At 41.2% G+C, this 11130-nt stretch overlaps 2 protein-coding genes across 5 annotated transcripts in view; one reads left to right on the top strand and one right to left on the bottom strand.

Moving 5' to 3' along the window:
* BBS4 (Bardet-Biedl syndrome 4) overlaps positions 1-11130 on the top strand; it is a 73656-nt gene that overhangs the window by 59073 nt on the left and 3453 nt on the right. The window lies entirely within an intron of this gene.
* The window catches only part of ADPGK (ADP-dependent glucokinase), a 40069-nt gene continuing 32313 nt past the window's right edge, over positions 3375-11130 (bottom strand). For 2 of the 3 annotated variants that reach the window (XM_006752817.2, XM_015558482.1), the window contains one exon: positions 3375-4800. In XM_006752817.2, the coding sequence (XP_006752880.1) occupies positions 4249-4800 (552 nt within the window). In that variant the 3' untranslated portion in view covers positions 3375-4248. Of the gene's footprint in view, positions 4804-11130 lie in introns of all 3 variants that reach the window. The other variant, XM_006752816.2, reaches the window with a different exon arrangement.

Raw genomic sequence — 11130 nt, 5'->3', positions numbered from 1 at the left:
ACATGCAAAAAAATGAAACTAGACCACCAACTTACACCATACACAAAAATAAACTCAAAATGGATAAAGAATTTAATACTAAGATGGGAAATCATAAAAATCTTAGAGGAATCCACAGGCAGCAAAATCTCAGACATATGCCAAAGCATTATTTTTACCGATACAGTTCCTAGGGTAATGCAAACTAAAGAGAAAATGAACAAATGGGACTACATCAAAATAAAAAGCTGCACAGCAAAAGAAACCATCAACAAAACAACAAGAAAGCCCACTACATGGGAGTACATATTTGTCAATGTTATGTCCGATAGGGTTTAATCTCCAACATTTACAGAAAATGCATACAACTTAACAAAAGGAAGATAACCCAATAAAAAAATGGGCAACAGACCTAAAAAGATACTTTTCGAAAGAAGACACACAGAAGGCCAAGAGACACATGAAAACATGTTCAAATCACTAATCATCTGAGCAATGCAAATGAAAACGACAATGAGGTACCATCTCACACCTGTCAGAATGGCTGTCATCAACAAATCAAACGACAAGTGCTGGCCAGGATGTGGAGAAAAAGGAACACTCGTGCACTGCTGATGGGAATGCAGACTGGTGCAGCCACTGTGGAGAACAGTATGGAGTTTCCTCAAAAAACTAAAAATGGAACTCCCATTTGACCCAGTGATTCCACTTCTAGGAATATATCCCAAGAAACTAGAAACACGAACCAGAAAGGATATATGCACCCCTATGTTCATAGGAGTATAATTTACAATAGCTAAGATTTGGATACAATCTAAGTGCCCATCAGCAGATGAGTGGATTAGAAAACGGTGGTACATCTACACAATGGACTACTACACTGCTGTAAAAAGGAAGGAACTCCTACCATTTGCAACACCATGAATTGACCTGGAGAGCATTATGCTAAGCGACCTCAGAGGGAAGGTAGGGGGAGGGTGGGGGTAAGGAGAGAGATCTACCAAAGGACTTGTATGCATGCATATAAACATAAGCAATGGACACAGACACCCGGGTGGGTTGAGGGCATGAGCAGGGGGTGGAAGTGGGGGGCAATAGGGGCCAAGGAAACATACGTACGTAATACCTTAATAAAGAAAATTAAAGTTAAAAAATTTTAAAAAATTGAAATTGTCATGGTGGTAAATTTTTAATGATTTAAAAATAGTTCTAGAGTCCCAGGAAATTTATCAAACTTTAAAATACAGGCAGTCCTCGGGTTATGTCAGAGATCCGTTCCTACGGTGCGACGTAATGCGATTTTCACCATAAGTTGGAACCCACCTACATAAGCACCTACATAACTCACATGGAGCACATACACAGCAGTAATGAAGTGAAACAGTAAAAAAAATTTTAAAGAAAGGTAACAATTCCTGACCTTTACTTGTGGTAAATAAATAATAAATAACATAAGACAACTTTTTAAAAAAATAAATACTGTAAAGGGAGATGGTGACTTAACCCCGAAACGACGTTAAGTCGAGTCCGACATAACCCGAGGATTGCCTGTATGTGCCACGTACTGTGCTAATTATTTTTCACAACATTTTCCTTTAGTCATCAAGAACCCTATGAGGGTAGGGACCACTATTAACAGGTTTTACAGATGAGCAAAGTGAGGCACAGTAAGTTGAACTGGTCCCATGTTATACAATACTTGTCATCTCAAAACCCTGTCTAGAATTTGGATTTCTATTGATGAATAATTACCCTTTTCCCACTTAAACTTTTTTTTTTTTTAATATATTTTATTGATTTTTTACAGAGAGGAAGGGAGAGAGATAGAGAGTCAGAAACATCGATGAGAGAGAAACATCGATCAGCTGCCTCCTGCACATCTCCCACTGGGGATGTGCCCGCAACCCAGGTACATGCCCCCGACCGGAATCGAACCCGGGACCTTTCAGTCCGCAGGCTGACGCTCTATCCACTGAGCCAAGCCGGTCTCGGCATCCCACTTAAACTTGATAGAGAATAAGATGCAAACTGAATTTGCATGATAGACATTACTGATTTTTTTGGTTGAATTCTTATCTCCTGATTCGTGTGTGTGTGTGTGTGTGTGTGTGTGTGTTTTGCAGCTTTTCCCCCAGTGTTAAATCGATTTCAAGAGAAGGCAAGAGTGAGTGTTAGAATATTTTTAGGAAGTCTCATTTTTCACCAGGTATTCTTTCTATTCCAGTGGATTTCCACTTTTCTTCACATCAAATCATATGTGAAAACCTTTGTAAAATATAGTTCTAAGTGAATGGTTGAAGGGCGTGTTTTTCCCACCCAGTTCTGCATGATCTGCCCTACGTGGTGGAAATTCATACATGTATGCACTCATGCAGGCATATATCAAATTCTAGAAAACAATACTTATAATACCTACTCCTATAACGTATGGTACATTTTGATACTTTTTATGATAACCACCAAACTGACTTGTTCAAAACCCATCTTTTGAAAACTGCTCTAAAGTGTGTGCAGACTACACATCCTGGATTAGTCTTTATTGATATCACCAGTGAAAACTGGAGAACTTGCTGAATATATACTAATATCGGGGTCTGAGTAGACACGTGGAGAACACTTGGGAACTCTCAAGGTATTCTCAGGTTTAGAACATAAAATGATAACTTATTTCAGTTCTTTTTGAGAAAATAGAAATCTCTTCTCACTTAAGTCTTTCCAGTAAAATAGGCTAGAAGGTTGGTGTTTAATTGAAGTTGGAGGCAGAGACTGATGAGGTGGCAGCCAGAGATTTCCTTAAACTACTTGTTTTGAATTTCAAGCTGCATAATTCTCCAGGCTTAAGTTTTCTTGAAGGAGTAACCAAGCCTTTTCTTCTTACCCAAAGTAGGGAAGGAGAGGTCCCAAATGAAGAACTTGAGCTAGCATCAAGATTCCAGAAGCTGCTGCTGCGAGCCAGCAGCTGCCATATCGATACTGCTCTTTGAACAAACTGAGAAGGCTCACCATCCTTTCAAACTGCTGTTTCTTACTGGATTCACTACTTGACACTAGCATTTTCTGTCACTTTAAAACACAGAAGCTCAGTCCCAGGGACTGCCCAACCAGTGATGGGGAAGAGAAGTTAAACATCTCAACAGCAGAGTAACATAGAACTCACAAGTTAAAGTTGGAATAATTTCTAGTATATCTGGCTCCAGAGTGATAGGTAGAACAAAATCAATTGCAAATAGTCTTAGGACTCCTGAAATGTAATTATTTTTAATATATTTAAAAGCACACAGAAGTCTCTTTGATTTATAAAAAAATAAATACATAACATGACATATTTCTTCATGATCCTGGGTTCTTATGAGGTCAAACTCTTAAATGAATGTGATATGTCAATGTAAAACACACATGAACAGTTATACACACAGAAGCATATTCCAGTTGTAAAAGCAGATGCCTTCAAGGACCAGAATAAACAAAGATCAGTCTTCTACTGGAGAAAGTATGTCCAGAGCTGGGCAATACGGTTGGGCCCAGCATGGTAGTCTTTGACCAGCTGGCCTACAATCTAAGAAGCCAGGGCAAGGGCAGGAAGGCACAGCCCTTCAGCTCGCATGGTCACCCACCCTACAGGTCAGCCAGGCTTCTAAACCAGTGCAGAATGGCCAATTCTCTCCCAGGCTCCACAGGGATCCTGCCTCACTGAGAATGAAGCACAGGAGGGGTGATTTTGTCCTTACTTGAGGCTCTGTCTTAGAGAGAAGACTAAGGTGTGCTCATTAAGTATTTTTATTATAACACTGAATGGAAGTCATGACCCTGCCCATGAACACTGAGTGGAGAGAGGACACGAGAGGCTCACCATGGGCTTTACTAGACATGATGAATGAGCATGCACTTCTGAGGCGGGGAGGAGGGAGGTGTTTTTTTCCAGCTGGCATGCGCTCCAGCCAGGGTAAAGGCGTTTGGCCTGAAATACCTGACAATGCTATGTAAACAGGGTTTGGGAATCATGTTTTTTACCCATATAACACAACATAAACAAACCTAAAAATCCAGTCTCAGTAGATAAATTTGGATTAAAACCTGAAACTTTTTTGCGTAATTGTCAGCAGGTTGGAATGTATCTGATAATTTAATCTGCTATTGTGTTTTTGGCTGTCTTTGAATTAAATCTAGAAACTGTTCTGATACCTCAATCCTATTTTCCAAACCACTTAATTCCTATTAATTCTTAAATTGGCTAGTTCTCCTTCAGAAAAATTACCCATAACAACTTTCCTAATAGTGAGGGTATACTTCTGAATAGAAGAGGCCTTCAGCTGAAATGGCATCGCCAAGACCCACAGTTCGTATAGGATCTTTACAGACCAATACGGGTGTGAAGTGGAAGGACACGCCCTCCCTGTGCCATTCTATCACTGGCTCGTCAGGGTTGAATATGACCCTGGAGCCTGCCTCCGAATGGGAAGTCAGGAACTCATGGGGTGCCCTCAGGGACACTCGGCTGGTATCTATGGTTTCTGTGGCACAGGCCTGTGTCCCAGCCACACGAGCTCCTGCAGCCACGGCTGCCAACTGGTTGGCCCAGTGTCCATCTACAGTTGCCAGGATGTGGTAGACCAGCGTGTGGAAATGGATCCTGGTGAGGTCTGAGGCTCTGCTTTTACTCTTCCCGTGTTCTTTCAAGATCCAAAAAAGGATGTCACTGACCATGCCCACATCAGGAACACCATTCCAAGAAGAGAGAGAAGAGTGAGGTCCAGCTGCTGACTGGCTAAGAAATAACAGCTCCTGTTCATTCAGCCCAAGGGAAGTCACCGTGTGAAAGACCTGCTAACAAAAACAAAATGACAGTCTCTTTCTGATTCACACCAAAAAGGCATCTTAGGACACAGCCAATGACTAAAGCCAGGGAAGTGAGGCAGGATAACCTCTTCCTTACAGGACTCCCTGCCCCTGAAGTCTGTGGTGGGGAAGTGACAGATCACAGGTAACTGTTTTTACTATTACACCTCTATCTCCCCCTTATTATTCCTCTGGATAAACTGGAAAGTTGCAGTAACACTGTCTTATAGCCAGTCTTTTGTTATACACCACTAGAAGACAAAGGGCAGAGATGTACATATTTTGTATTTCTTTTCATGGTGCCTAGCTTTGCATACATAGCAGATCCTCTTACCATTGATGGGACATGACTCTCAGTTCCTCAATGTCAGCAGGCATTATGCCAGTAAAATGGAGAAGGCCCTAGCAACACACAGTCAGGCTCACAGTGGTTTTGTGTATAACCACCAAGGAGCAAGAACAGTTTCATATTAGCACTAAGCATTTTCGGCAGGTGTTATTACTAAATAGACTATTTCTCATTCTATTTAGTAATAACACTGAAAAAGGGCACCACATAGGAGCCATTGAGCCTGTTTTCTTCTTGTTCTGTGTTTTTAATTGGAAAAATTATTTCTAAATTATAGTTGACATACAATATTAGTTTCAGGTATACAACGTAGTGATTAGACATTATATAACTTACTAAGTGATCACCCCAATACATCTCATACTCATCTGACACCATACTTAGTTATTATAAAATTGACTATATTCCTTAGGCTGTACTTTGTATCTCTGTGACTATTCTGTAACTACCAATTTATACTTCTAAATCCCTTCCCCTTTTCACCCATCCCTCAACCCTCCCTCCCATCTGGCAACCATCAAAATGTTCTCTGTATCTATGTTTCTGTCCTTCATTTTTACTTTTTTGGATTCCACATATAAGTAAAATCATCCAGCATCTGTCTTTTTCTGACTTATTTCACTTCGCCTAATACTCGCTGGGCCCATCCATGTTGTTGCACATGGCAAGATTTTATTCTTCATATGGCTGAGTCGTAATCCACTGTACACATACACCACTTCTTTATCCATTCACCTGTTGATGGACACTTAGGTTGTTTCCATATCTTGACTACTGTAAATAATGCTGAAACAAACATATGGATGTATATGTCTTTCTGATTTAGTATGTTTTGTTTATTTGAATAAATATCCAGAAGTGGAACTGCTGGGTCCTTGTTTGTTTCTTGTTGTAGCCTTTGTTTTAAAGTTTAGTTTATCTGGCATAAGTATTGCTACCCCAGCTGGTTTTTTGTTTCCACTTTCATGAAATATCTTTTTCATCCCTTCACTTTTAGTCTGTCTTTTGATCTTAAGTTTCATACAATTTTTTATCCATTCTAGTCACCATATATCTTTTTGAAAAATCCTCATCTGAGGATTTTTGTTTAACTGATTTTAGAAAGAGGGAGAGAAACATTGATGTGAGAAACATGGCTCAGTTGCCTCCCGTATGCACCCTGACCAGGGATCAAATCTGCAGTCTAGGCAGGTGCTGACCTGGGATCAAACTTGCAACCTTTTGGTGTATGGGGCGACTCTCAAACCAACTGAGCACTGTATGTCTTTTGACTTGAGCATTTAAAGTAATTGTTGACAGATATGATTTATTGCCCTCTTATTAGTCTTACTTTTGATTTTCCTTCTTCTTCTTCTTAAAAACCCTTTAACATTTCATGTAATACTGGTTTGGTGGTAATGAACTCCTTTAGCTTTTTCTTGTCTGGGAAGCTCTTTAGCTGACTTTTGATTCTAAATGATAGCTTTGCTGGTAAAGTAATTGTGGATGTAGGTGCCAGTCCCTTCTGGCCTGCAAAGTTTCTGTTGCAAAATCAGCTGGCAGGGTTATAGGAGCTCTGTTATAGGTAACTACTTTTCTCTTGCTTCTTTTAAGATTCTTTGTCTTTTTAATTATGCCATTTTAATTTATGTGTCTTGGTGTGGGCCTCTTTGAGTTTGTCTTATTTGGGACTCTGTGCTTCCTGGGCTTAAATGTTTATTTTCTTTACTAAGTAGGGAAGTTTTCTGGCATCATTTCTACAAATAGGTTTTCAACCCTAGCTCTCCCTTCCCCTTCTGATGCAAGTTTTGGCATGTTTGATGTTATCCCAGAGGGACCTTAAACTATCCTCATTTTTAAAAATCCTCATCTGAGGATATGTTTCTATTGATTTTTAAAGAAAGGAAAGGTGGGGGGGGTTGCGGGGGCTAGAGAGAGAATCGTCAATTTGTTGCCTCCTGTAGGCACCCTAACCTGGAATTGAATCTGCAACCCAGGTATGTGCCCTGACCAGGAATAGAAACTGCAATCTTTTGTTATATGGGATGGTACTCCAACCAACTGAGCCATGTGGCCAGTTTAAAATTCTTTTTTCTGCCCTAACCAGTTTGGCTCAGTGGATAGAGCATCGGCCTGTGGACTCAAGGGTCCCCGGTTCGATTCCGGTCAAGGGCATGTACCTTGGTTGCGGACACATCCCCAGTGGGGAGTGTGCAGGAAACAGCTGATCGATGTTTCTCTCTCATCGATGTTTCTCTCTATCCCTCTCCCTTCCTCTGTAAAAATTCAATAAAATATACTAAAAAAATATTTTTTTTCTTTTTGCTTCTTTATATTTAGAGTCACTAATTTGATTCTCTGCTTCATCAACTCTGTTTATTTCCTGTAAATTATTCATTTCAGTTTATCATACCTTTCATTTCTGACTGGTTATTTATGGTTCTCATGCCCTTTTTTTTAATTGAAGTTTTCACTAAGTTCCTTGAGCATCCCTATAACCATTGTTTTGAATTCTGTATCTGGTAGATTGCTTGCCTCTACTTAATTTAGTTCTTCTGGAGATTTCTCCTGTTCTTTCATTTGGGACCTGTTTTTTTGTCTCATTTTGGCTGCTTCCCTCTGTTTGTTTCTATGTATTAGGCAGAGCTGCTCTCTCCCAGACTTGGTCGAGTGGCCTTATGTAGTAGGTGTCCTGTAGGGCCCAATGGTGCAGCCTCCCTGCTTACCTAGCTGGGTGCACCAAGTGTACCCCATGTGAGCTGTGTGCACTGTCCTGTTGTAGCCGAGTCTTGATTGCTGTTGGCACATTTCTGGGAGATATTTATCCTCAGGCTGATTGGCTGCAAGGACTGGCTGCAATTAGAGCAGAGGAGCTGCTGTGCAGGAGTCAACCCCATAGAGCAGGTCTCACTTCATTGGGGCTTTGGTGCCTGCTGAGTCTGCCCCTTGTGTGTGCCACTGTGGAGGTGGTTGGGTTGTAATCTAGTGTGGTCTGTAGCTGTCTACCAGGCCCACTGGCTCTGGGGCCTCCTGGGAGGTACAAGGTCAGCCACTGCCTCTATCTTGCCTGGGGCCATCTGGCATGAGCAGCAGAGCAGTCTGCAGATGGCTGCTACTTGTGCTGGGCATGGAGGTACCCAGGAGAGTTCAGGCTGCTAACTGAGGTTGGTAGCTGCTAGCCAGGTGTGGGGCCTCTTAGCAAAATGTATGGGTATGTTTTGGCCAAATCCTGTTTGATAGATTTTAGGAAAGTCCAAAGCATGAGCCAAGAGAGGCTATTTGTATGGAAACTACTGGAAAAGGCTTGGGTGGACCTGCAAGTTGGGTAGGCTGGGGTCTCAGGAATCACCAGGGCAGAGCTATGAGTTTTAGCCAGGTTGATGGAGACTCAGATATGGTGACCCGCCTGCCAACTCTGTGGAACAATGGCTTCTGTCAGTACTTCTGTCTGAGAGAAGGCTGCTCCTCCAGCCCTTGCTAGACAATTCAGTTCCTCCTTGTATGCCCCTGCTGTGTTTCAAGCTGCCACCCCAGTGTTGGGCTCAAAGTGCTTGGAATGAGTCCAAGTTAAGTTTGTGCATTCATGGGCCCTTTAAGAGGAACACCTGGGACTCTAGCAGACCTCCGTCTCACTTAGCTGTAATCCCCACTGATCTTTACAGCCAAAAGTTATGGGGACTTCTCTTCCTGGCACTGGAACCCTGGGCTGGGGGTTCTGATGTGGGGCTGGGACCCCTTACTCCTTAGGGGAGATCTCTACAGCCAAGATATCTCTCCCAGTTATTAACTGCCACATGTGAGTGTGGGACCAGCCTGTTCCAAGCCTCTGCCCTCCTACCAGTCTCAATGTGGCTGCTTCTTTATATTTTTAGTTATAGGACTTCTGTTTAGCTAGATTTCAGGGGTTCTGAATGATGGCTGTTCTGGAATTGTAACTCTGCTGTGGTCATGGGAGGTTCCAAGTACCACGTTTACCTACACCATCATCTTGACCAGAACTCTCTGCTGAGCCAGTTTTCTATCTTAAAGGGAACCACTATGTCCACCTCACTATCTGTCTTACTTAGCACTTTCCTCCTTACAGCCAGAGAAATACATATAAGATGACTGTTAGTGCAAGAGAGATTAGCCCCTGTATGTAGGTATGGGTAGAGGGATTTATGTGTGTGTATGTATTTTTATTTATTTAAAAATCAATGACCTGTACCTTTGCTAATGTTATAGCACTTCCATTTACTGCACGTTCTGTTCCAGGCACTGAACTAATGGCTTTATTTCACTCAATTCTTACTGTAACCCTCAAGGGAGGGACAAAGAGAGGGAGGGAGGGAGGGAGGGAGGGAGGAAGGAGGGATTACCTCCATTTTACAGATAAGGGGACTGAGGAGAGATTAAGTAAACAGTTACACAGAAAATGAGAAAAAAATGGCTTCTTGTTTAAAAAGTAAACCTATAAAAGAGAAATGCAAATTAAAACTACACTGAAAAACACCAAGAGTGAACCCTAATGTAAACCACATATTTTGTCTGGCAATGATGTGTGAGTGTAGGTCCCACCAACTGTACCAAGTATCTCACTATGGTGCAGTGGGTGGGATACTGGGGGAAACTGGGTGGGTTTGGGTAGGGGGTATATGGGAACTCTATATTCTGGCTCATTTTGCTTGTACCCCTAAAACTTTTCTAAAAAGTAAAGTCTGGGGAGGGGAGCGGGTGAGCTGGGTGGAGGAAAATGGGAGGGAAATATGGGACATCTGTAATAGTATCAATAAAAAAAAAGTAGTCTAAGTTAAAAACACTATTGTGAAATATTTCTCACCTGTAGGATTGGTGACAATGCATGTTTTGTGTTATATTTAAACAATTTTTTAAAACTAAATTTTATTGCTTTATCAAGAACATTCTTTTTTTATTTTTTCATTTTTTATCATTTCAAAGAGGAAGGGAGAGGGAGAGGGAGAGGGAGAGACATCAGTGATGAGAGAGAATCATGGATTGGCTGCCTCCTGCACACCCCCTGCTGGGGATCAAGCCCGCAACTGAGCATGAGCCCTGACCAGGAATCAAATCTCGACCTCCTGGTTCATAGGTTGATGCTCAACCACTGAGCCACACCAGCTGTGCATGTTTTTAATCACATTCTGGTCACAAGGATATGAGGAAATAATAAGCACTTGTAAAGAATTCTAGTGGAAGTAAATTGGTGTAATTCTCATGGAAGGCAATTTGGCAATATCAAATTTACAGATGCTTTTTCTGCTATCCAGTTAATTTTACTTCTGAGTATTATACATATGTACTTGTTCATGGGCAAAATAAAACCATGTGCAAAGTCACTGGCTGCAGGCCTCTATGGAATAGCAAAGGGTAATGCACTATTGAAAAGATTCAGATTCAATAAACTGAGATGCCCACACATTCCTTTTAACCACATGGCTGTGAAAAGACGAGGATATTCTCCAAGTGATGACAGAAAAAAGACCTCCAAAATCTGCTTAGTGAGAAGTATTTGAGATCTTGCTCTCTAGCATATGCTATCAGTTTGTCTCAAATAAATTCTTATAAAAAATTTTTTTAAACCCAATAAAACAAATCCACTTAGTGAAAAAGATCAAAGTGGTAGAATGTGTATTTAATTACGCTATTTTTTTTACTAAAAGGGCTTAAAAATAAGGACATATTTCCATATTTGCATATACACTGAGTGGCCAGATTATTATGACCTCCTTACGTTCGTAGGCAAATTAGCTATAATTTCGTGCTGAAGTTGCTAGAGGGCCAGATCATTATAAATAGGGAAACAGGTTGTTTACCACGACAGTAGAAGTGATTTTTTTCTGATGATATGGGTAAACAACGCGATTTAACAGCCTTTGAACGTGGGATATATTTGAACATGAGTGGCCAGATTATTAAGACCACCCCATCAGTACTTCGTTGGGTCACCTTTTGGCTTCAATATCGCGGCGATTCTTCTTGGCATTGAC

The sequence above is a fragment of the Myotis davidii genome, unplaced genomic scaffold (assembly GCF_000327345.1).
Source record: "Myotis davidii unplaced genomic scaffold, ASM32734v1 scaffold171, whole genome shotgun sequence".
Lineage (NCBI taxonomy): Eukaryota > Metazoa > Chordata > Mammalia > Chiroptera > Vespertilionidae > Myotis > Myotis davidii.
Note: the sequence above shows the minus strand (reverse complement) of the source record. Positions and strands in the feature narration are given on the sequence as shown.